At 42.5% G+C, this 26,939-nt stretch overlaps 1 protein-coding gene across 3 annotated transcripts in view; it reads left to right on the plus strand.

Moving 5' to 3' along the window:
* XYLT1 (xylosyltransferase 1) overlaps positions 1-26,939 on the plus strand; it is a 194,481-nt gene that overhangs the window by 80,047 nt on the left and 87,495 nt on the right. For 2 of the 3 annotated variants that reach the window (XM_086622159.1, XM_086622160.1), the window contains one exon: positions 19,663-20,194. In XM_086622159.1, coding sequence (XP_086478285.1) covers positions 19,663-20,194 — 532 coding nt within the window. Of the gene's footprint in view, positions 1-10,542; positions 10,558-19,662; positions 20,195-26,939 lie in introns of all 3 variants that reach the window. The other variant, XM_086622158.1, reaches the window with a different exon arrangement.

The following is a 26,939-nucleotide window of genomic DNA, read 5'->3' on the forward strand; positions in this document are numbered from 1 at the left end:
TGACAGCACGTCACAGAATCGGGCCGCTGTCGTCACTGGCAGTGGAACCTGACCCATGACTATTTTTATGTTCCCTTATCTCTTTAGAAAAGAGTCTTTTGTTCCGTGTCTGACAGGTCTGCAATCTGCAAAGGTTGGAACCTGAGCAAGGGCAGCAATGAGACAAAAGGTGAACTATTGAACACCAAAGCAGAAGCCAAGAGATGTGACAAGATTAAAAGACAAACACAAAGGGTATTGTATCAACCATGGATGGCATGTGACAGCAAGGATGCCTAACAGCAAGGTTCAAGATGGGGTCAGAAACTATAGTCTGAAGGAGGCTGAGGGCTAGATAAGTGTTAAATAGACTTAATCTGGAGTTCATTTCTTTAAACTGTCCATGTTTTTGAAAGAATAATATTTATAGAACTCCTCATTCTTTCTCATTGTTTATACCATGTATGTTTTGATGAATATGTGTAACTTTTGTTACGTATACATTTACACGTATAATATTTTAGAAAGCTGTTTACTTTATATTTTCTTTCCTTCTTGTCTGACTTTAAAACATGCTCGGGATCTCGGAGGTCTGGGCCCTTCATTTAACATTTCTGAAAGCTGACTGCCTTCATATCCATATATGCTGATGTCAGACTCTGCACTTGTTTATTATTGAAGATTTTTTTTTCCCCCACCCTGTAACTCCCTTTTGTGAGTCATGCTTTACTCTTGCTTTTATACATTTTGCCATTAAATCTGCTTGACCTTTTTTGTATTATCAAGATCTAAAATCTTTAGTGTTCAGCAATTGCACTGATCTTCAATCAATTTTTCTAAAAAAAAATAAATAAGTAAAATCTGCCAGACACTTGAGATTGTACCATCGTCTGCATGAGAGGCAGGTTGAATAGTCTGTTGTTGGCTTCCTTACCTACCCAGAGTTGAACTCTGAACAAAGGGACATTACGCCTTGTTTTCAGAATTCCTCAGAAATTTTAGCCCTTGAAAAAAGCACTCCTAGACAAAGTGTGGCATGAGATTTTCTAAATCTGGAAAATTGTTTCAGCCTTGTAATTGCAGTGTTCCTTTTGCTTCATATTCTTTGTAATAAAAAGTGACAGTTGTTTTACATACTGGAAAATCTTGCATGACTGGTCTCGGTTCAATATCTGCAGGAGGAAATTAAGATTACCCTACCCACACATTAGTGATGAAGTTCCCATGGCTTTTTAATGATATTTTACTTTAAATACAAAGACACTGTGTTGGTGAGCAAGATCAGTCCAGTAAATCCTAATGATCATGATCAGATCATATTTGTATTAATATGATCTGTAATTAAAAACTACTGCTTTATAATAGCAATTAAAACATTCTGTGAGTAATTAAATGCTGCTTCTTAAAGACATTTTTTTTCTACTTAATGAATGTCAGACTGACAGTCAAGAGGACTGGTGTTAAACAATTTCCTGCAAACACTTGTCAATTAATTTTTTCATGTCAGATAGTTGCCTTGCAGTTGGCACGCTTGGCTCTGCCCTTTCCCTGCTTGTTGAGCTGTGTGTCTGTGTTTTCACTCCTATATGCGATGGGTATGCCATTTCCTTGCTCAGACTCAATTTTAATCAGACTTCATGCATGATTTTTGTCTGGTGTTGGATATTCTTCATTTCACCATTCTCCCCAAATATACAGCAGAGCAGTGGAAGTAAATATACTTTTCTGCTTTTGTATGACTACTTAGTTTCCACTACTGCGCTGTTAATACAGCCTTATTCCTGCGGTGATGGGCCCATGAGAGATCTCTGCTCTTTTGGTGGATCCCATGTTCTTGGGAAGCACTCCAGCTTAGGTGCCTCCTTCCCAAGTGAACCAAATCCTATAAAACTTCATTGAGATACTAAATGGAGAGGCAGTGAGGAGATGAATCGCAGCGTGGATACATCTCCTGCTGTTTTATTGGCTTCTTTGAATGCCCAGTCCCTACTATGTGCACTGTTTTCCACATGGCTTGCATGTGAATGTAACTGTAGAGAAACTGGTGCACGGTTTGTAGTAGAAGTATTTTTGTGTAATAAAAGCAGGGGTGTAAGCAACAAGGGAAGGAGAAAACTTGTTCTTTCGCAAGCTTCTCATGCAATGTCATCCAGTTTTGTTAGTGGATCCTTATTAAGAAGTCTGTTATTTTGGATATACTTGAAGGCAAGTTCCAGTTGGTAGAGGTGTTCAGAGTTTCGGGAACTTCTATGCCAGCCAGTTCACCAAACATCTTTTAAAACATCTGGAAATACATTGTAAAAAAAGTATTGGTTCCTTATAGGAGATTGCATTAAAATATGGGCATTGCATAGAATAGTTAGCATTGCAAGCAATCCAATTGCTCAGTACAGTTAAAAAACATGTACTTAATTCATGACTTTGCTTTCTGCCTATGCATTTTTGTTAGTGATAAGGAATATTCTAGCTTTAAATTGAAAAAGGAAAAAAAAACTCTTCTACCACAGCAATTGCTGTTTATGATTTAAAAAACAGTCCATGGTTGGTATCTTTGAAGGAAGCAAGGGCTGAATGGTATTGCTGGATCACATGTAGAAGCATAGTTCATCCAGGTGAGAGACAGGTGGCCGTTGTTGTGTATTGGGCTGGATCTGCCACTTGGGCACTGTCTGCGTATGGGCAGTCTTGATGCTGGCCATTGGGACTTTGATGGCTGTGGATTGTAGCTTATGATCTAGATTTGCTCCAAGTTCAGTCACTGACCCACCAATGATGTATTTTCTGAGCAGGACCATCTCTAACATGCTGGATGTGTGTGGGGACGATGTGGCTTGCCAGCAGTGAAAGCCCGACTTTCTCCTTTCTATTGGCTTCTAGGAAGGTGGAGACTGCCAGAATTTCACCTTTACCTGTAAAACCAGCCCTGAAGTAATACACTTACATGTGGGAACAATCTTGTTGACTGTACAGAACAGAGGAATTTGTATTTATAGCTGTTGTGTAACATTGTCATTCCCTCTCTCCAAGGACAGTTGATGGCAGATAAGATGAACGGGGGTTTTCAACCACTACTCCTGTCTTGCTGCAATATTCTGTGTCAGCAGGGAATTTTGGCTAACTAGCACAAACTTATTCACAAACAGGGAAGGAAAAAATAGTTCAAGTGACTCTTTACTTATTTTAATCACTTCTATAAAATTATCATGAACCACTTGTTTACTGGAAGCAGCCCAGCTCATGTGTCGGGTCAAAGAATTAAGGATGATGATAATCTTGTTGATTTTTCCAAGGCATTTGTTATCTTAGAGATTTCAGTGCAAAGAGAAAATGTTGCCTAATAGATTCCTACGTCTGCTCTTTTTGAATTTCCTTGAGCAACTCTACGAGCCAATAATGTACATTTTAACAGTCATTCAAAATCTTTACGTTCAGAGGAATGTAAAATTTATTTGGGCGTAAACTGCGAATCTGGGCCATAGACAGAGCCTAATGTTGTTTCTTCTTGATAAAGGCTTTTGCGGTTACAAAGGACAACACATGAATTAAACTAAGAAAAGAGGACAGCTCATTCTTGGCTTTCATCGCATGCAAAATGCATTTTTTCACATCAGTATTTACAGCAGGCTTCTGCTTGCATCAGATTTCTTCAGATCTGCTGGGCTCACATAATTTGATGCTAATAAAGAATAATAAAGGGTAACAATTTCAGATCAGCTGACAGGAATCAGTGGTCGTGCCTTTCTTTATAAGTGATAGAAACCTAGAGCTTGTTTTCCTGGAGGAGCCTCTTATATGGCCAGTGTTGATCTCTGATACCACTTGCTCTGAATCCCAATGTGGTACCTGCTGGGAAAGCTCATCTCCGGCTATTTGTTTCTTTTGTAGCAGAGGGTTTTTTTCCTCCTTCCTGTTTGCCGTTAAGCTCATTGCTGGGCTGCATTGGTATTCCAGCCAGCACAGTCTTGAGTAAACATTTCTGTGCCATCCTTCTTCTGCAGCAGGGCTTGCCCGGCATGGGGGCAGTGGGGGAGGAAGCAAGAGCGGGGGAGCTGGTAAAAAAAAACCCTGTGTTTCAGCATCTTTCCCATGCTTTTTCTTCTTAAACTCCCTGGTGTTCAAAAAGGGAATGACGTGCAACCTGTCACCCCAAGGGGATCTTCCAGTCAAGTGTTGAGGCGTCTGTGGGTTTTACAGGCCACTTCCATGGGAAGCGATCTGCCGCCTGGCAGATGTGCACAAGGACCCCAAGTCTGGAAACTTGCCGAATTTGTTTTTTTCATAGCAGCCTTATGTCACTGAGAGGCAGTAGGTAATCAGGCAAAATAGGATAATAGTAGTCTTTTTTTCTTGCTTGTATGGAAAGCACCAACCAAACGGCCAAAGCCTGCACACTGTACTTTATCTGCACCTCTCATTGGTTTGACCTCATGTAGAGCTGTTGCTATATCCATCCTTACAAACCATGGATTGGAAACTTTTAGTGTCAAATCTGTAATACCGATAGTTCCTTTAGGCTGTTTTCTGGCAGTGTCCTCATCTTTGCAGTTTGTGCATCCTAGATAAGATTTGAGAGAGAGATTTTCTTCATTTCAAACCCTTGAAAATATTACTCTGCTGAAGCATTATTATTATGTTGGTAAATATATAGCATTAGACTTGCCAGCTGTCACTTCGTTTGATATTTGGATTGGTTGGCATAGTAAAAATACTAATGGGAAATACACATTCTATCATTGTACTGTCTGCAAATGAAACTGTATTCAACCAATCAGAAAATTCTCAAAAAAATGTTTCTTTCTAAAAGGTGTATTACAGTACTATGTACATCAAGGTTACTGTAGATTATTAAATAGGCTTGTAAGAGAACACTCCTGTGTATAAAAGACCAAATCCTGTCCTGCACACCAGACTTGAAATATAAAAACTGAGGGGAAGCTGTGATTGAATTTCCTCTTGGCCTCATGAGAGAAAACACTGCTGAATGTATGGAGTTACTAACAGCTTGTCACTGTGAAGGGAGTACTGATAGAAAGGTGTCTTTGTCTTTCACTATATCACAGTGCTTCTTGGGAGTTGATGAGTGCTGCAAAATCAAGAAAAAAATCCAGATGACCAAAGAGCGACTGGTTAGAAAGCCAAAGGTAGTAACTTCAGGCTGCAAGTTCCACTACCTATTTAATACCAGTTAAGTGGAAATAATGCCACTAGTGTGAATCAGTAGCATCATATTCCCACACTCAACTTGTATTGGACCAGTGCTGATGCTGTGGAAGACAACTTATCAAAATCTCAGGTAAATTTGATAAAAATTTGCACAATATCTATTTGTAGACCCAGATTTAATGTTTTCAGTCTCTATTTACTTTATTTTGTTGCTTTAGAATAGGAGGACATGAGTGATACAAACAAGAATTTCTTGACAGACAAGACTTACGTTTCTGTGCATGGCAGTAAATAATCTATTTTTTTTTTTAACAAAGGAAATTCTGACTACTAGAGGAGGCTCGTCCGTCGAACCTTTAGATATGCAAGTTAGAGGTTGCTCAGGTTTGTGCTGCTGAAGCTAATCGTGTGATTTTTCACATATTGCTCATGGATGAGGTCTAAGAGAGCACGTTGTGTGGAGCTGCTAACACACTTGTGGTTTAGGCCCAGTCGGCAACTAAGCACCGCGCAGCCACTTACTCGCTACTCCCTGGTGGGATGGGGAGGAGAAAATATAACAAAAGGCTCATGGGTTGAGACAGGACAGGGAGGGATCACTCGCCAATTATGGTCATGGGCAAAACAGTCTCAATTTGGGAAAAAAATCAGCTGAATTTGTTACCAATCTAATCAGAGTAGGATAATAAGAAATAAAACCGAACCTTAAAAACACCTTCCCCCACCTTCTTCCCAGGCTCAACTTTCCTACCGATTTCTCCATCTCCACCCCCACAGCGGCACAGGGGGACAGGGACTGGGGATTGTGGTCAGTTCGTCACATGTTGTTTCTGTCACTCCTTCCTCCTCAGAGGGAGGACTCCTCGCACTCTTCCCCTGCTCCAGCATGGGGTCTCCTCCCACAGGAAACAATCCTCCGCAAACTTCTCCAACATGAGTCCTTCCCATGGGCTGCAGCTCTTCACAAACTGCTCCAATGTGGGTCCCTCTGGTGGGCTGCAGTCCTTCAGGAGCAGCCTGTGCCACCCTGGGCTTCCCACAAAGTCACAGCCTTCTTTGGGTGCAGCTACCTGCTCTGACGTGGGGTCCTCCACAGCTGTGGGTGGATCTCTGCTCCACTGTGGATCTCCATGGGCTGCAGGGGCCCACCCTGTCTCACCATGGTCTTCCCCACAGGCTGAAGGGGAATCTCTGCTCCAGTGCCTGGAGCATCTCCGCCCCCTCCTTCTTCACCAAAGTTAGTGTCTGCACAGTTGTTCCTCAAATATGCACCAAATGCACACTTCTCTGCTGATGACTGAGCAAGCCAGTGACTTTGTAATACAGCCCAAAGCTTCTATTTTGATATATTTTTATATATACATATATATTTAAATATTTTATTAGCACTTACTTATGGTTTCCTCAGTGGCAGGTAGATCACTGGGAGAATAAGAGACAATATTCCGGGAAAAGTGCCAAGGGATTCACGTTGTTCACAGCCCGTATGGGGCAGGGTTACATGGTAGGCATCCAAACCGTGGCTTTAGTTCATTGAATATTTAGGAATGGTAAACACCACAGGTGAGGAGTTAGAATGCAGATATAGGTAAATACATATTATTATAACTGAGTGAACATGTCTTTGTAGTATTAGAAATAAAAAAACCCCCACATTTAACCCTCAGTCAAGCATACATCTTGACAGTAATGCCATGAACTCTGTGGCCTTATGTGGAAGACAATTGTGACCCTGTAAGACAGACCAGGATCATAAGCTGGAGGACTGAGTATAAACTCTAAAACTTGCCCAAGACTTAGGGAAAGCTTCAGAAGAGGGACTGGAGAGTGTTCAGAGCCAGAGCCTGAAGGAAGGTGTTGCTTATGCTGGTGTGTCCTGCCATTGTACAGCATTGTATACCTGAGCCTGTCCCTGCAAAGACATCGGGCTCGCTGTCAGTAAAGTGTGAATAGCCATGTTGCAAAGGAAGGCATTGCAAATTTGTTTCATGCAAGAAGTAATTGAATTATGTGTCCACCAAGAATATAAAAGCGTGATAGGACTTCAGTTTCCCTGTGCTTTTAAAAGAAGCTGGTATACTTCCTTAAGATCCCTGGGGTAATGTTTATTTTAGATGACATGAAAAACTGCTGATTGTAAATAAACATTTGGCATAGTTGCAAGGCCAGCACTTGCCCTTAGAAAGAAGTATTTTTGTGAGGCACTAACATAATGATGTTAGTTAAAATAATGGAGTATATTATGATTTGAGTGTTCTGCATGGCATAGTCTATGAATAGTGACTAGCTCAGTTAACGCTGTGCTGTTGATCTAGTTCTGTCAGTTGAGGATGTGTATATGCTGGATATGATCATTGACTGTGTGTGGAGTGATTCTTTGTTTCTGACATAATTGTAAGTGGGGAGTTATGGAAAGATGACCATTGTTAAGTGCAGTGCAATTACAAATCTCTATTTTGACAGTACTGTGCTTACAGCATGAATGAAAGGCTGTTATGTGGCTAAAATAGTAGCACACTACACGGTCTGGTGTTTGGCTCAAATGTAGTCAGCATGTTTAGTGCAGTACAGAAAAAGATTTTGGTCTGCAAAATGAATATCCATCCAAGTAAGGGTGAAGGGCAGTTTCCTGGAAAACTTTTTGATGGCTTCTATTAATGCCAGTATTCTTCACGAACTTTACTGGAACAAATAAAATGACAAGTTTTTGAACTTAACGTGCATCTCTCCTTGCTGTCGGAAGTCTGTGTTCTGCTACCTCTTCTCTCATACCCAAATCTCTGTTATGTTTCATCATGCTGTTAAAACTGCTTATTTGTGTAGCTCTTAATGAATGTATTAGCAAGAACAGAGAATGCAGTACCACGTAAGAAACCCTCACTGAGGCCAGCTCCCAGGCTGAGTTTTCAGGAAGGCTGAACCACTGACAGGGAAGCTAAGGAGGCAGGTGGCAGAGACCATAATAATGTTCTCTGCCCTTTTCAGTTTTTATTTTATTAATGTAACTTACTGATCTTGTAGAGGAACTTTCTGTGAAGATAAAAACCGGTATCTAAAAACCTGTTTTCCCAAGTTGCTTTGTCATGGGTCTGGAAGTCTGCCCTGTGACCAAGAGGACAGGACACCTTCCAGGATTAACATCCGTGCCTAAGCTTTCAATTCATAGAGAAAGGTAATTTCTCTATGGTCACTGCTTTGCCAGCACAGCAGGGATGGCCAAGACAGAGTTGCCCAGAAAGCTGTGGAGCAGCTCTGGACCAGCTCATGAGGACAGTGACCGTGAGGCAGTCCTTGGAGAAAGAAGAATAAAAGAGACAGTCTTTGCACCGTGTCGTCTCTCTCTGCTCAGCAGAATGGGCAAGGGAGAAGAGAGTTGGTTAGAAGTAGCCTGGCCTCCATGGGTAGCGATGAAATGGTAGGAGTTTGTCTTTCACCAGCAAGAAGTGGTGCCAGCTTCCCTGGGTCTGTGCTACAAGCAAGCATTGCAAATGTCCACCCGTCCCTCCCAGTCTTAGGGTCCGGGAGCAGTGCTCTACACTTGCCTGAAAGGGTCTGTTCGGCTTGTTTTGATTAGTAGATACAGAATAATATATTTAGGCCCCATGATACCAAATTTTGTTTTGCTGTGTATGCAGCACTGGGTGGCTGTTGCTCATCTGTGGTCATCCTGCAGTAAGCTCACATATTGAAGTGTTCAGTCTCACCCAAAACGAGAGGAAGCATAGAGATCTTCCATTCCTATGTGTTTGGTTCAAAGACTTCTTGTGGTGTTGGGCAGGTGGAAAAAAATGTGAATGAATCTATTTCTTTCAGTGCTGCTCATATTAATAGGCTTTGCTCTTCATGCTTGTCGTATTATAATTCTGATTTAACAACATTTATCAGTAGAAGATCACTGCAGGGTCTTTAATGATTATAGTTGTTCAAGCTGATAGTTTGAGACTATTAAATAAGCTCCAATTACTTCCCATTTATTTGTTTTGTTTTTTCCCTCCAAGTAACAAAATGTAATCCTGAAGTTCATTATTATTCTTTGCATTGTATTCATCTAAATAGATTTTCTACCTAATTAAGGCTGAATACGTTTGTGCTAAACTGACCGTATTTTACAAGGGTGTTTTCATTTGTATGCGAGGGCGTCTTTGGTTTCTACCATCCATATTTTAATTATGTTAAATTTCTATAGCTGCCAGAGATCCTATTGTCTGTCTCAGCAATTCACCCTGTGCTGCTTGAGATTGTTTAGATTGGAGTTGGAATAGGCCTCTGGATTAATTCAGTTGGAATCTAGTTAATAACAAGGCACCAGGAAGCAATTTCAAGTGTTTACTACTGCTTTGAAAGATATAAAGTGTATATTGGCTGGATTTTGGATGAAAGAAATAGAGATGAAAGCAGAGGAATTCAGTTCAGATTAGCCGTGTTATTTTTTTATGGGTGAGTCACTGAGAGGAGGAGGTAGGAAAAAAAATTGATGAACAGGTTGGCTGGTAATGGGTATTCAGTGTGGTTATCGTGTCCATACTCTGAACATTCAAATGGTTGAGCTTTGCTCCTGTACTTATTTTCTGTTATTTATTTATATCTGATATCTCTGGGACACCTTTGTCAAATGATGAAGAAGCAGCACAGTTTGGTGATAATTAAAACCAAATAACATCACCTTTTCATTTCAGTATTAGCAGGAAAAACAACGTAGATGTACCACTCTTGACCTTACCTGCTGCACTCCTGTCCCATGCCCCAGAAGATATTGTTTTACAAGCCCAAGGCCCAGCCCCATGTGGACATGGGCGCTGTGCCATGCCCTGGGTGAAGCCTTCTCCGGGAGGAGTGACAATGGCACAAGTATCCCACACAAAACAGCATGTCTTTTCAGATGCTGTTTGAGGGTCCCGTTCGAGGACCACAAGGTAATAGATGTTAGTATATAAAGTCACTACTAAATTACCTTTCCCTTGAGAAAGCCCTGACTTCTTTGTAAGCTCCTTCATGTCTGAACTCTTTGTTGGAAGGATTATAAGATCCACCTTCTCTCGGGAAGAAATTGTAGGAAAAAAAAAACCTCCAGGGTTTTCCTGAGCTTCCTCTGAAGCCACATTTTGCACTGTCAGGCCAGTCCTCCTTCATCTCTTTCCTGGTTTTGAGGTGAATTCTGTTTAAAGATGTGGTTAAGCTGAAATGAATCCAGGAGGCTTAATAACATTGGTAAATGTTCCAGGACAGTTGCCCAAAGGGAACAGACTTTTGAGAGTTTGTTCGCCTGGGATCGGAGCAATGTGTCCTGTCATGCAAGGGTGGGTTCCCTCGCCTGCATGGAGGCAGAGCTAACTGCACTGCAGAGCAGAGAAGGAAACATTAAACTATGTGTGTGTGTACATATGTGCACGCAGGCAAAAGCCTGCCCGAGCTCAGGTAGTGCTGATGTTACTGTCGGTGAGTTTGACTGGGAGGGCCCTTTGCCAGGAGAAGGGCTGTGTGCGTTAGTCTGGAGTCTGTAAATGAGATCAAGCATCGTTTGAAAGGGAACAGTATGTGTAAAGTGGAGGAAGTTGCTGGTTATAAATCAAGTTGTGTTACAGATTGAATAAGTTTGACTAATCTGTGGTGTCTTCTATTCTTCCTGTGAAGTGCAAATTTTCCTGAGGAGTTTAAATTAGCAGAAAACAAAATTGTCAGTTTTTGAAATACTATGGATATGTGCTTTCACTGCTCCCTCTAGCAGTTTTCTGAACTTCTTAATAACCAGTTGAACATTTGAAATGACTATTAATACAATATTAATAATATGATCCAGTGGAAGGTGTCCCTGCCCATGGCAGAGGGATTGGAACTTGATGATTTTTAAGGTCCCTTCCAACCCAAGCCATTCTATGATTCTATAATATGACTGTTCACACAGTTACCGCACTAAGCTGGAGCAAATGTGAAAATCTGTTTGGACTCTTGAGGGGTGCAATATTGTTTTACTCTCTAATCTAAAGCACTCTGAAAGTAAGTCACATGTTAGCAAGAAACAGAAAAACCATTTTGAGGAAAGCAACCAAAGTTTTTAAGCTGTTTTCATTCTATTTCAAACCAGAACATCTTTGCTTAACAGACAAATGTTATGTATGCAAAAAGGACAAAAAAAACCCAACTTCTGTCAGTGATATTTTTACAATGTTGTTTCTAGTATTTTGGAACACACTGCTAAAGTTGCCGTAAAAAAAAAAAAAAAATCAATAGTAACATTTTTGGAAAGAAAGGGAAAAATAATCCTCCAAACAATCATTTACCAATGCAGATGTTCCAGTACGGGATCCCCTGTGCCTGTGCACTTTGTGGTGGTCCATCTGTTACTCTGCAGCCTTGAAATGCAAGTGTGAAAATATGGGCTAACGGTGCCTGTAAGTATTTGTTAGTGATGAATCCTGAAGGACTCATGCTTTTTCAATTGTCAGAATCCTTCTTTTAACCCAAATGATCGCTTTTTCTCATAATCTTTTTATGTAACAGAAAGGACTGTATTTGAAACAATTACATCTTTGATCTTTACCAGCTTGCATGTTCAAAATCAATAAATTTGTTTTCATCTTTTGTATCTCCCTCTGTAATGTCAGGCATAAAGTAACAATATATTTTCTCACAAAATGTTTCTCACAAGTCTTCGGCCACTGACAATTGAAGTACAATGTTATTATTACAGCAAAACGGAAAAAACATATGGAAAAATCTAACTACATTAACATCTGCTGTCTTTTCTCCATCTGCTCTATTTGGCTGTGCTTTCGTCCAAACCTGCCAAAAGTACTCGTTTTCTGAGGGTCTTATGGCACATCAACCACGACTTCGACTAAAGTTCACAATTCTTGTTCGTTTTGATGGCGTGGCAAGATGTCTGCGTCCCTGTGGCTGCACCACTTCAAGCAGAGCAACGTTTGTTTTGTAGTTTGAAGCATGTGGATGTGGTAGGACGAGCGACAATAGGGTGAGTGCTGTATCCGGAGTTGATTTTGTAACAGCAGGGTCCTGCCCTAACTGGGGTAACACTTTCCTTGACCCAGTGGCCTTCCAAGCCAGTGCAGTGAGTGTCTGAAGGATGTCGAAATCCATGCTGTTGACGCAGGAGATGATACCTGCCGTGATGCTCAGCCTCTGGACAGCGGTGGGCTGCAGCGCGCAGGTGAGATGCCTGAAGCTCCTGCGGAGCCGGCAGTGTGTCAGCCCCACACACTTGATCATCCTGGGGAATGCGTTTGCTTGGTCTGACAGGGGGAAGAGAGATGCTCTAACCCATTCTTCTGCCTCACTCAGCAATTCTCTGCTGTGACTTTTTTTTTCAATTATTATATATTATTCTGATGGTGACTATCCTTCTATATGCAGCTAGCAGAAGAGTGAGCATTTAGACAGTTCCAGGCAAATGCCCTGTAATTTTCCTTTACGGTGATGGTGAAGGATGATTTTTCTTGGACTCTTGCAGAACAGGCGAATGGAGCAAAGCTGCTTCCCATGACAGCCTCAGGAATCAACTGTGAGGCTGAAGTTGCTGTCCGTGCTCCTTGGTTTAGAAGCCTGCAGCTGGCTGTGGAATGGGTGGTCTGAAGAAGTTTCTTTGGCTGTGTGCCAAGGGAGACGGATGCCCAGCTGTTTCAAAAAAGGGATGAAATCAGATTTTTGAGCCCACTGGAGCATGAGGAATATTTATAATGTCTGCTCTTGTTCTGAAGACCATAGTGTAATGTTTGTAGTTCTGCTGAGGGGAAAGGTTTTGATTTCAACTACGAAACAGCCCTCAAATACACAAAGGTTAGAGGAGAAAAAAATGATTTAATCTAGGAGCAGCCCTTGCTTGTAGAGATCCCATCCTCTGACTCCTCTGGCAATTGGAAGGTATCATTATTGAATAATTAACAAGCATTACAAAATAACGTCACACAGCTGTAATTAATATTGAACAGAAACTTGTTTTAATTATCATCTTATAGTGCTGTTTAAATTCTTCTTGGTCACAGGACAGGTAAAATAGATGGTCCTGTAAAAGCTGTCCAGGTCTCTTTGAGGCTTTGACATATGGTGCAGATTTTGAAGCTGTTCACCACCTCGAGCTGTGAGCTGGTTTGGAGGCTGCAGTGGCACAGCTCACCCCCACAAAGTGGCAAGTGTCTGCACCAGCTCTGGGTGCTCATTTTGTCTCAGACATGCGTGATCCTGCATGACTGCCCAGTGATTGCGTGTTTTCATGTGTGATCAATAATTGTTATTTATTTTATTATGTGACGGGAGGAAGAGAAAAAAAGTCTAATTTTTTATAGTACAGGGGTTTGGTTTACCCCTGCCCCTCAAGGCCAGCATGTCCAGTACTTTGTATTTAGAGGCAGGTCTGTGTGTGTTGTTGTTGCTCAGTGTGTGCATGTACGTATTGCTGGTTTGTTTTGCTGTGTCTCTAAGGTACCAAGCTTTGTCAGGGGAAGAACATGAGAATATGTTCTCGGTACAAAAAGACAGCAAATTCCTCCGTGCTGGGGAGAAAATCAGTTGTGTCAGATAAACTGAAACTGAACATTTGCCATTCAGGGCTTGATTGCACATGGGCCATCCATCTGCGTAGTATTTATAGGACTTCCTTGATACTGAAATCATACAATGAATAACTTTTCCTGAGAAAGGAGCATTTTCTTATTGTAGGGAGAAAATGCTCTACAGAATGCAATGAACACCTTTCAAAGATAAATGCAAACTCTTTGTGCTCCTTTGTGGACTGATTAGGGGTTTCTTTAACTTTCTTTACAAGGCATCTACAAAAGGAGCCATCTAGCAGTACTGTATTTCCACAGGTGTGTGCCAGGTGATGCTGGAGCGGTGCCTGCCTGCACGGTGTGTGCTCTTCCCCTTGGCTTTAGTGTCTCAAGTTGAATCCCTCAGCCACACAAAGTCTGTGTGCCCATGCTGTCTGCAGAGCTGGTGCACATCAGGCCTCTGATGTTTGTGTCTCTGTTGATCTATACCTAATAACATTAGGTTGTTTCTCTGAAAGCAAATTTGAAATTTGTCTGGTGTTGGCTTTTTGCATATTGCAAAAATTAACAGTCATACCGCCTAATCCAGGCTGTCGGGGGAGGCATCCCTTCCAGGGTCAGGCTGACACTATGTGAGTTAGTTCCTAATGGCTTTGTAGCATATTCTGATCTTACAGTGGGATACCCCACAGAAAACTTGCTGGTTTATTGGAGGTTTCCCTTGGTCAATATTGCAGCCATAATCTTTCAGCTCCTGCCCTTAGGACTTGGGATAGAAAACTACACCTGAAAGATTATGTGAGAATTTGTGACCTAGATTTTCTAAACTGAGCAAACCCAAATGCACGTTTATGCTTGAACTTACTTAACTTAGAGGCAAATACTCGTGACAGATGCAAGTGAAAAATTTGTGGAGTGAGGCAGTCTGCAGGTATGTAACTACCTGGGGTCTGGCTGAGCGGGTGTGCGTTAGCACTTCAAGGGCGTTAACAGGCTGTCATTAAAATCCATACATCATTACAGACATTGTAAAGTTCTTGATTTGGTTCTACAAGTTCTCGGTATTTGTGCTAGGTGCAGTGAGCGGCAGCTGCTGTTGGGTCTGTACGAGGTGACGACATCAATTTGTTCCATGGTCTTCTCAGTAGATCGCAAAGGCCCTGCCTCCATCTCCGCACGAACCCGGGATTTCTCTCCTGAGACAGATGGGACTTAGAATTGAGTGAAGCTCACAGATCATACGTTTTGTGTGACAGATTTTAATAAAACATACTAAAGGTGGAGTTGGACAATTAAAACCCATGCGTTCAACAAGGAGCAGAATTTGGAGCAGACTTCATACTCTCTCATTACATGCAATGTTATTTTTGCATTAATGTTATATTATTATTTTTAGCATCAATGGCAATCAGTATGTAATTAGCAATGATCTCATGCACACTCTTGAGTACAGACTGTTCTTTCCAGTTTGGGAGTATTTGCTTGTTATTGCTGAATTTCAGCATGTGCACACGCAGAGGAGGCCCCGCAGTCATTAAACCTCCCTTGCCAGGGCTCTTACCGTTGAGTACGCGGCAGTTAACCTCTCCATGTATCTTCTGAGAACCAGATAAAGTTAGGACCGAAAATTTGTTTCTGGAAGTCCTTCCTTTAGGCTTGTGTTCTGTGATAGATATCTGCAGTGTCACAGTTGAGCTTTGAAATACAGCGCGATGAGGCAATGAAAAGCCTCCGAAGGTTTCTTTATAAGGGCTGTAAACAGAGTTGGCTTTTAAAATACAGGAAAAAATACTTTGTCCTGATCCTGTGGTTCTCTGTGAGAGTGGAATGGCTTTCATTGGCATCGGGAGCAGGAGTGGGTCATTTCTGAGCTACAGACACGACGCCCCGCGGGAAGGGTGCACCGTTGTCGCTGTTAGTCCCCGAAGGGAGGCCGAGTCACTCCGGGGCTGCCGGAGGAGCATGCGTCGGATCACACAGAAAGGGAGCATTTTGCCAGGAGTGTAGTGGAAGCACAGATGAAATACACGCTCTTGGGTGGCATGTGTTGTTTGAGACCTGTAATGCTGGGTAATTTTTACAGAGTAGCCTCCCAAATGAGCTGGCTTTGGATAGAGCCTCTTCTGATCTATGTCTGTTCTAAAGAGAATTACTCCATTGCAAAGACCAAAATGGTGCTTTCCGTAATAACTTTTTTGTGTGTTCTGTGGATGAGATTAAGTCTATACAACAACTAAAAATGGCTGTCAGGTGTTGGTTTGAAAATACTGCTTTCATCTTTGACTGTGGATGCATATAGGCTGTATTTATAGCTCTGCTTCTAATTTGGTCCTGGTATAACCTTCCATTTTTTTGAGTGTATTTAATGTGATTTGCAAGCACAGAGAGATAAGAGGGTGCTACTAAGAAATAGCTATCCAAAAGTTGGAAAAGGTGATGTTTGAAGCAGGGAACCTGCTGATGTACGTCACATGGTACTGTCAGAACCAGGAACACCTGGTTTCTAGTTCTCTTTCTGTGGGATGACTTTGTCCTGCCTCGCATGTCTTAGACATCCATGGCAAATAACATCTGCAATTAATCCAGCACTGTAAAAATTAAATATTGCAGATCAAGTAAAACCCATTCTCCTGTAACCAGATGTGCTGCTTTTGTTTATACCCCTGACCTTCACAAATGAACACAATTTACTGTCAGCAGCTGCTGCTGTTTTAAGCTCGGAGTGCTGAGCTTCATTTCCCCTGCACTGCAAATGTGTACGTTCTGCTGTCACGTATCGTTCCTGTCCTGAAATTAGAATGCCAGAAAAATCCCACTCAGCTTTGGTGAAAGTTATTGTGAGAGAGAAATCCAGGTTGAAGGTGGATGGATATTTCTGGTTTTGTGGCATTTAATGTTTGCATCAACAGGCGTGGGATCACGTGAGGCTGGAATTTGCTTGTCCAACTGTGGTGTTTGTTACACATCCTTATTTCTCAGTGTATATCTATAGCTCTTGGCTGGTACAGTTGTACAGACTGTGCTTTATTTTTAGTCCTTGTTGCCCCCAAAGAGACGTCTCTGCAGACACGGTGTTCTCCTGTGCCAGGGGGCGTTTGTGGTGTTCACTGTCCCTGTCCTTTTGGGCAGGGAAGAGTTACAGCCCAGCTTAGTTTTGCCTCTGCCTTTGAAGCGTTTAAAGTTCATTTGTCTTTTCAAATTCCAGCCTGTAGACTTGGAAAAGCATTTCCCAGAGGGGGGCAAAGCACTTGAAGGAAGAAAACAGTTTAAGAGGTGAACCTTACACCAGTAAATCCACTGTTTACTTTGCTTTTTTCTCCTGAGGTTTCCTCAGAGTGTGCTGGGGCTCTGGGCGAGCCTGGCGCATCGTCCGGGGCGAACATTCGTGCCGGAGCTGCGGCCGCTGCTGGGCCGGGCGCTCCTGGGCACTGGGCGGTGGTACTGGGAGCGCAGGTCCGGACTGAAACATCACATAAGTATCACTTCAGGTGCTAAGTTTGACACAGGAATGGGCCCAAACCTCATCCTTTGAGGCTTTTCGAAGCTACCGGCAGGTTTGGATGGGTCCAGAGGGACACGGGAGCAAGGGCATGGGTCGCTCAGATTTGGGACGGCGTCTTGGCTGTGGGTAGTAAGAATTACCACGGGAAGCCTAGAGCAGTGAACATCTCCTCTCCCTTCCTTTCCCCTTTATCAACATGCCATTTGCTATACAGATTAGGATTTAATTATTTTTTTTTCAGCTAAAGAGAAAAATTGTTTAGCAAGAGGCTGTGAGAGGTAATGTTGCCAGGATACACAGAAATATCCCATCGTGGCATCGCCTTTAGAGACTCTGGAAAGAGTTTAATGGCAGACAGATTTTTATTTTTTTCCCCCATCGTGTCAGCTAGGTATTTTGGCCCTAAATTGCAGCATGGTGAAATGCTGCAGTTACGGATAAAAAGCGCTTTAAGCTGTATTAACAATGAAAACTGACAACACAGGGATGCTTTGCGTTACTGTGGAGTGGTGTCCCTCTGGCTCTCTGCACACTGCTGCTGTTGAAACACGACAAATAAAGTTCGTGTTTGCTCTTTCACAGTTTACTTCGTATTTCACTACTTAACTTGTTGAAGTTTAAGGACTACTTATAAAGAATAGCTCAGACTGTATTCTGGATAGAAAATGTATATTAACGGAATTAATAGCATCTTGGATGCCTCTTGTATTTAAGTTTCATATAATGGGGACAAAACGTTTGTTTGAAAAGTGTTTGAGTTTTGGTTTGTGTGTTTGATTTTGGTTGTGGTGGGCTGTTTTTTTTTTTCAACATCTCTGCATTCCTCTGTGTCTGAGAGCTAAAGCTACTTGGAAACTGGAGATATTCATGGAGAGAGAATCACATCAGTCACTGACAGAACCACATCTTCTAATGAGTACACTATTCAAACATTTCTCATTGCTGAGCTGCAGAGGTCAAAGTGATACTGACTCCCTGCATGGCCTTGGATAAGTCATTATCTCCCTCTCCTTCCTCTACAAAACCTGACTGTTAAATAGTTCCTCACAGGAGACCTGTGAGATACAATTAGCTAATGCTGGTAAAATGTTTTGAATACAAAATGTGGCTCATAGGTGCTGAGTGGCTCCCATCAGTCCTCGTTAGCAGATGCTGTCGTTTAGCAGTCTGATTTTTGGTTGTTAGGTCTTTCACTAGTGGAAAGAAAGTAGGACAGACTCAAAAAGTCTATCAATATTTATACTCCAGTCTTCAGATGTTTTAATAACAGTTCCCCATTGATTTAATCTGCTGTTGATCACTGTAATAAATGGAGATATTTTCTGTTCAACAGGTCTAAAAATTGTGTCCCCCACTAGCCTGAGGACTAGTTTCTGTGGTCTGATAGCCACCTGGCTATCAGACAGGTTCCCATTTGATAGTAATATACATACATAAGTGCCTCTTGGTTTTATTCTAGTATGTCATGTCTTTTCTAGAGCAGATTGCCATGTTCTCGGCTGTCTCTAGGATCCCTGGCATAGTCCTTTTTCTTTGGTGGTGTAAACTTGCTCTACTGTTGATGGGCTAGGACGAGTCGTCACAGTAATAGATGGAGGTGGGGGTGAAATCACAAAGGAAAGCATTATTCTGCATCAGGCAAATATTTTACATGTTCTATTCCTTTTCCTTTATAGGATATATTTTAAATGTTGCGATGTCTGTGTATTTGTCAAAGTGCGCACAGTGTGGAGAAGAGGAACATGGTGGTTAAGAGTTGGTGTCTGAGCCTGGCCCTGACCCTCCTGGGGAGCCTGAGCATCTGCAGCTGCTCACCCTCTCACACAGGGCTTGTTGCTGCCACAGCTTCCCACCTGCAGCAAGGCTGCAGTGCACCCTGTGGGAAATACTTCTCTGAAGTTTTATTATGTAGAAACTAAAAAAACCAACCAACCAAAACAAACAAAAAAACCACCACATGCACACACACAAGAAACCACACCAAAAAAACCCCCACAACCAAACAAAATTAGTAAGGATTTTCTTTGTAGCAAAGTTACTTTGCTGAAAGAAAGCTCAGGCTATAAAATTGCGTAGTGTTTTCTGCAGAGGAATGGGGCAGTTCCTGGGATACCAAACTGTGGTCATCAACACAAGGAGTGATGAAGGATAGCATCGAACGACCCGCTCTCACTCCACTGAAACCTGTGTCAGTTTTGCCATTGTTTTTTAACGGTGTGAGGGTGGAGTCTCTGGTTGATAATTGTTCACAAACCTACGTAAAACCTCCGTGCCCGTCTGAGATGGAGGTTGGACAGGTTCGGTGATGAAGAGGGTGCAGAGGGTGCTTGTCTGCTCTGACTTGAGCAGCTCGGAGGCACCTCTGAGCTCCGTCTTTCTGTTATGAACCCAAACATGGAGATTTTCTGCAGTATGTTGGATTGTAATTGATTTATGTTTTCATGTAAGAAATGCTTGTAATGCATGGGATGTGAGTATTTGCAGTAAGATGAGTGTAATTTTTCTCCCCATTTATAGGATGGCTATTTTTCCCACCGACCGAAAGAGAAAATGCGAACAGACAGCAATAATGAAAATTCAGTCCCCAAGGACTTTGAAAATATTGATAACAGTAACTTTGCTCCCAGGACTCAGAGGCAAAAACACCAGTCTGAGCTGGTGAAAAAACCCCTTAGCAAGCAAAAGGAGCACTTGAGAAAGAAACTGGAAGAGGAGAAGATGAAGGAGAACTTGCTGCTGGGAAAGAACTCCAATGAGGTGGTGCAATTCAGTGATCACCCCGGAAAAAACAGCAGCAGCATCAACAACAACAATTTGAAGGAGATTCACAGGTCTCCCAGACAGCATCATTTTAAAAAAAGTGGAAACAGCTCCCCTGAACTGAGATACGACCAACCACCAAAGTGTGAGGTAACGGGCAAAGAGGCAATCTCAGCCATGTCCCGGTCTAAATCTAAGCAGTGTCGGCAGGAGATCGCAGAGGTGTATTGTCAGCACAAGCACGGGAAGCTGATGCCGGAGAAGGTGACGCGTTTCTGTACGCTGGAGGGTAAGTTGGTAGATGGTGAAGGAAAAATAACACGGTATCTTGGGGGAAGGTTTCTATGTAATTGAAATGGCCTTCTGATGACAAAAAATGGCTTTATTGCAGGGATGTATAATGTACTTAGTCTGTGAAAACGAGGGAGGTTTCGAGGATGTTTTAAGCAGGGAGTTACATGGATGTCACAAGATCCTTGGTAGATTCCTATAGAATTTCTTTTCACTTCCACCAGATTTTTATTACAGTATGTGATCTAAGTGTTTTGCTGCTACTCCTGTTTCTTTTAGTTCCTAATCTACAGACATAGAGAAACGTAGTCAAAGTCTTGTTATTCTGTGCAGGAGTTGCATGCTTTTTGGGGATCAGGGAACAGCCATGGCGAATTTTGATGCCTTATGGCATCAGTGGCATTGCTGTTATGGCCTTATGGCCATTTTTCTGGCATAGTGGAGTCCAAGCTAATAACCAGGACCTGCTAAGCATTTTAATAACTCAGATAATTATCAGAAGTATAATTAAAAAATATTCCAAAACCATGGGAAAAGAAATCCAATCCAAAAAAATCTCACTTCTATTTTTACTGTTCTTCAATCATCAAAAGTAATTTCCGAAATCACTGTTGTAGAGAGTCAGCTACCTCTCCTAGCCTAAGCCAAGCTTTGATTTGTTGCTTTTGGTTTCTCCATGCAGTCAGGAGCGTGAGGTGTCTCTCAGCCTGCTGTCGGTTTGCATGTATGAGCTGACCTTTTCCTACTTTTCAAGAAGAGTGCTTCATGTGCCACCATTCATTTAGCTGTGAGCTTCCCATACAGTAAAGTGCTTTTATTTTTACTTTTGTTTATAAAAAAGCATTGATCAGTTGATCAAAGTAGATATTGATCAACAAACAGCATTATCTGCAGCAGCACTTGTTTATACAGCAGTCCAGAGACCCATCCTGTAATTGGCACTTCAGCCTATGCATGTAGGGATATGCCGATGTCTTCGTCCGAGCTGAAAGTGCAGAGGGACTTTCAGAAACAAGAGAATAGGCCTTGCCTTGAGATGGTGGAGTAAATATGGTAAGCCATGGGAATTAGGAGATGTTTAATTCTTTCATTTAGAAATATTTAGTTACATCCTCTAACCCCCCGGCTCACCTGTTTGTTGCGTCTTCACAAAGCAGTGGTTACTATTGGGTGGTTTCAGTGTGGAGGGGAGAAGGATCTGTGTTGTTAATGCCTAAATTAGGAGGCTAAACTCCCTGTTCAGATAGCGGAAAAAAGGAGGAGGTGCCCCAGAGGGTGTTTCCAAACAAAAGCATCTCTCGGTAATAGGAAGCTTGGGGTTTTGATTTAGATGACACATATTACCAGGAGTAACAGTGTGGACACCCCATTTCCCACCCCAGTGCATCTGTGACTGTTTTGTTTTGGTTTTTATCATGTCTCTTTCGGTGTTTTTTCTCCCTTTCTTAGCATGGTGATACTCAAAATCATTGAGCTGGGTGGGCAAACATTGGAGAGAAAGGATTAATGGAGCAGGCAGACGACTTGGTGTTCAGTGGGAAGCAGAGAGAGGGACAGCAAAGGCAGCACAAGTTGAAGGGAAGATAAAAGAACAATAGAGAGGTAAGAATTGGGCAAAAACAGACGTCAGTGACAGACTGAGCATCAGTGAGGACCGCCCGGATGCCCCCGAGGTTCCATTGGGGTACCACTGCTGGAATCCACTGTGATAAGCATGTCTTTGGTATCCTTCCCTCTTCTTCTCTAATGACGGAGGGTCATCTCTGATCTGTGAGAAAGCTGATGGAGGTCAGCACCTTGCAGACATTTGTCCTACACTTTTTTGGGATCAAGGACATATCTTAGTAATGTCATCAATACCTTATGTAGGGTGAATGCATCACATATACAAATATGCAAGAGATATCCTGGAGAGTGCTGGAAGATGTATTGTCATTAGTGTGGGCACGCACTGCAGCTGTGTGCAAAATTGCACACACCTATGATTCCATCCCCTGCCTGGTCATCTGTCTCACAAGGATGCAGGGAGACTTTCCAGAAGTTTTGAAACACTACCATTCTTAAAAACAGACTTCTTAAGAAATATTTATTGCTGCTTTTAAATAAGGAATTCATCTCATATGTCCTGCAGTCAGGATAATCCTATGGTCTTAGAACCAAGAACAGTGTCACCTTTTAGACTGGAAGCCTTCCAGCGCGTTGTACATTGCACATTGGTATAAATACTTCCTTTGTAAAGTAGACATAGACATGGTAAAAGGGTCAGGAAAACTGGGAACTACAAACATAACTAGAGAAATTGAGAAGTTGTCCAAATACAGTTTTAGTGTAAAATACATGTGAATTTAGTAGCAGCTTACGAGGTATGGATATATACCACGTGAAAAAAAACAAGTGTAAAAAGACTGTGACTACAATTTTTAGGTTTGAAGTGCTAGAATTTCATTTAGATTTTTATTTTAAGCAGTGATGCTTGTTTAAAAAGAATAATTGGGGGATGTCTTAACTTAGCCAGATGGATCCTTGCGGAAAATGTTGACTTTTCTTTGCCTCAAGGTTATTTCCTCCTGCCCGTGCTGACAGCTGAAGTTAACCACTTCAACAGCCAGATTTCCTTGGCAGAAAGTCTGGACATCCTGTATTACATACAGGGTTGCTCTAGAGCAGATCTGGGAGCTTTGCTGCGGGGAAGTGATAAAGCAGCAGCATGTTGAATGAGACATGAGTTGCTTATACTGGAGGTGCCAATGCACAGGCAGATTGGGACATCAGGCCTATGGAGGAGTTCCAGACTTTGAGGTCACTTCTCAAATGTCTGAATAAAGGGCTATCAAGACAGACATGTAGGAACTTCAAAACTGGAAGTGCCCAGTGCCTATATATATATGACTTGATAGGTCCCTTAAATTTTACAGCCCTGGTAAAGATATATTGCCTAAGTATCTTAGAATCATAGAATGGTTAGGATTGGAAAGGGTCTTAAAGATCAGCTGGTTCCAACCCCCCTGCCATGGGCAAGGACACCTTCCACTACATCAGGTTGCCCAAAGCCTCATCCAACCTGACCTTGAACACTTCCAGGGATGGGGCATCTACAGCTTCTCTGGGCAACCTGTTCCAGTGCTTCACCACCCTCATTGTGAAAAATTTCTTCCTTATATCTAATCTAAATCTCCTCTCTTTCAGTTTAAAGCCATTGCCCCTTGTCCTACTCCTACACGCTCTTGTCAAAAGCCCCTCTCCAGCTTTCTTGTAGCCCCTTTAGGTACTGGAAGGCTGCTATAAGATCACCCCGGAGCCTTCTCTTCTCCAGGCTGAACAACTCCAACTCTCTCAGCCTGTCTTCATAGGAGAGGTGCTCCAGCCCTCATATCATCTTTGTAGCCCTCCTCTGGACCCACTCCAACAGCTCCATGTCCTTCTTATGTTGGGGACTCTGGTGCTGAATGCAGCATTCCTGGTGGGGTTTCATGAGAGCAAAGTAGAGGGGCAGAATCACCTCCCTCGACCTGCTGACCACACTTCTTTTGATGCAGCCCAGGATACGGTTGGCTTTCTGGGCTGCAAGCGCACATTGACGGCTCATGTTGAGCTTCTCATCGACCAACACCTCCAAGTCCTTCTCCTCAGGGCTGCTCTCAATACATTCTCCACCCAGCCTGTATTTGTGTTTGAGTTTGCCCCGACCCATGTCTTATGGTCTCAGATCTCTCATCCCCACTGCAGAACATAAACACTGCTGTTGTTCACTTGCAGACTGGCTCCATCCGTCATCAAAGGTGTCTTCATCAACTCCAGAGGTCCTTTAAAGGAGTTGAACTTGGATAGGAGATGTTTGTGAAGCACTGACCATCAGGCTTTGGGGATATAAGACACCTCATTGTTAGGGTCGCTGGTAGGAGGAGATCAGAGTAGAGGTCTTGCTGCTTTATGAATCAAAAAAGCTATATGCTGTTTGTCAGCAAAAGTCAGACATCCGAGACTGAGTCTATGTTTTCAGCGTGTGAGTGCTATTCCCTTTAGTTTGGTTTGAAAAAAAGATTTCCTGTCTGTTTTCAGCAGAGCTGTGAAGTATAAATATTTATGCATTGGAGCAGCACATTCATCTATTATCCCAACATATAAACGTGTTCCCAGTACTGTGGTTTCCATTGAGATGTCATCCAGCATTTAATCCCCTTGGATCCTGTCTCAGCTGATCAAAACCACGAAGTTGCTAAGTGTAGCTATCAATCATGGACATGACTCCATCCATCTGGATTGTCATAAATGTTAAGTGATATGTTCACTTGAGTGGTTATTAACAGGGACAGGATCTTACAAGCTGTTTCTTTTTTTCTTTTAAGTATTTTATTGTTTCCAAAGGCAGCAGGCAAAAGAAGTTGAATATAACTATCTTCAGTGTATAAAAGAAAGAATTGTTAAAACCAAGAGCATCATGTTTACTACCTGTTTGACATGCAGGTGTTATTTCCATAAGAACCGTAGGACACAGGCTGCAGTCTCTCTAAGGGCACTGCAGAGAGACATCACTGCTGAAGCAGCAAAACATGGCAACTTTACCAGTTAACTGACTTGCAGAGTACGTGAGCTGGCATTTCTCAACGAGCTGATCCTGAAAACAAGGCACAAATGCTACGGAACAGGGGATTGGTGTCAAAGGCTTTAGGTGCAGCCTTATCCAAAGTCATGGCTGAGATCAGGGCAACAGGCAGCTTGCAAGTCACCCTTTGCTCAGAAGGGAATGTTTGGAGCTTGTAGAAGTGTGTTTTGAGGGGAAATGCAGTCAGTGAAGGTAAGAGGGGAAAAGCAGGTTCAGCACGAGGTTAGTTGGATGAGGAAAGGGCAAATGCAGTCCTTTGCAAGTTGGGGAGAGGATACAGGGAGACATCCTTTTGGGGAGTTCATTTGCTCTCAGGAAACGTCATGCAGAGATCAGCAACCTGTGGGCAGTGTGGCAGATTGCTTCCGTGCTGGGACCATCTCCAGCCTGGTCCTATACAGGCCAGACTAGAGACACTGATTCCGCCGGAGTGCCAAACTTGCTTCTGCTCACCAAAGCTGTTGGTAGACCTGGACCAGCTGCCTGCCTTCCTTGTCCATCATTGCACGTGACCCTCCTCTTGGGCAGATGTATTGGGAAGAAGCAGAAGTTTCAGTGCAATCCTTGGCTTTAAAGTAAGCTTCGCTCTGTACCTAGATAAACTCCTCTTTGACAAAGCACGAGTGACCTGATCTGTGCCATGCTTTCCCCAGCAGAATCCCGTGTTGCCGTGGGCAGGAGTACAGTTTAGAATGGCTACTGGGACTCTGACTGCTGAGATTGCTGCCTAGGTTGTTGGGCAGCAGTGCAATTACACAACTCCACATTTCAACATGCATATTAAAGTTGTGTCTTCTACTTGCAGTCTTCCTTCTGTGATGAAGAAAGCCTAGCTTCTGACCCACTGGCTGGATTCAGTCCCGGAATTCTGTTTTTCACTCCCACATGAATCGTGGTAGTTTGTAGCTCTGAATCCCTTGCCCTGCAAGTTCACTGGGTATGCAGCACCGTTGCTCCTTAGTTGTTGGCACCAGGTCCATGAGTAATTGCAGACACGGTGCCAGGTTGTATCTGCATCAGTTCTCCTCTGGGCCAGCTTCTCCAGGCTGCTGTATCCCCAGGGGAGACTTTGGCCTAATCCTTATCATTAATTACCCAACTGGCTTTGTGCTTGACCCGGAGCTGTGGCCCTAGATAGACCAAAAGTACGTAACAGGTTTTTTGAGGGGTGTTTTCTAAGATGTAGTTCTGGCAAAAGAAAAAACCCTACAAAAGCAGAGTGCTCAAGTGAGCCTGATTTATTTCCCCTTGACTCTTCCGTTGTCTTTTCTTAGTGTATAAATCAAACAGGTTTTCTGCTACCTTCATCCCTGTGGGGTAAACCCAACTCATAAATAAAGTAGAAAAATAATCAAGCTACCCTCATTCCACATCATTCATCAGCACTGAAAGAGTTCTTTGCAGATCAGACTGCTTGCTCCCTGGTTGCTTATTGATAATGCTGCTTTGGCACACTGAAGCAAGAGATTTCAGTTTCTTACAGGCTGCTGAAAATAAAATTTTCCATTTTATTTTAGAAAAAACAGCCTTCTTTTGGCTTTCAAACTGAGAGAAAAGGGCTCTGGAGCTCTGTTTGCTGAATAATGCACACAGGTAATAGCAGTCTGCATGTCTATAATGTTTTTATCCGACTACTTCAAAGCACTCAACAGAAAGGTATGATTTTCAGGAAGGGAGAGGATAAGCCACTAAGATGCCAAATACTTATGGGGTGGAGCAGAGCAGTTCTTCAAGGCACGGAAATGAGAGCATCCTCTATAAGTTTGAAAGAATGGGAGCTGTAACTAAGCAAACAAAGAATTTTGTCCACTTGGTGTGCTCATGGTGGCATATAAACGTATGGCTTCGTTTAGCTTTCACATTTTTGGCAATGAGTTTTTGGGCTCACTGGGTTTGATCTAAAGATTATTGAACCCCAAATTTGTCTTTTCTTCCTGGTTTCAGAATTCCCAGTGATGTTGGCTGCTGCTGCTTTTCTGTGTGTTTAATCTGTTAGTGTGACAAAATTACTGAGGTGAGCTGTACACAATTTAAGGAGCATGTAAGAGCCACTGCACATGCAGCCTAGACAGCATTTTAATTTGCTGCACCACAGATGACTCCGGTTGCAATAAATTTACTGTGAGTAGACTAATTGCAA

This window comes from Tauraco erythrolophus, chromosome 17, assembly GCF_009769465.1.
Source record: "Tauraco erythrolophus isolate bTauEry1 chromosome 17, bTauEry1.pri, whole genome shotgun sequence".
In the NCBI taxonomy this organism is placed as follows: Eukaryota; Metazoa; Chordata; class Aves; order Musophagiformes; family Musophagidae; genus Tauraco; species Tauraco erythrolophus.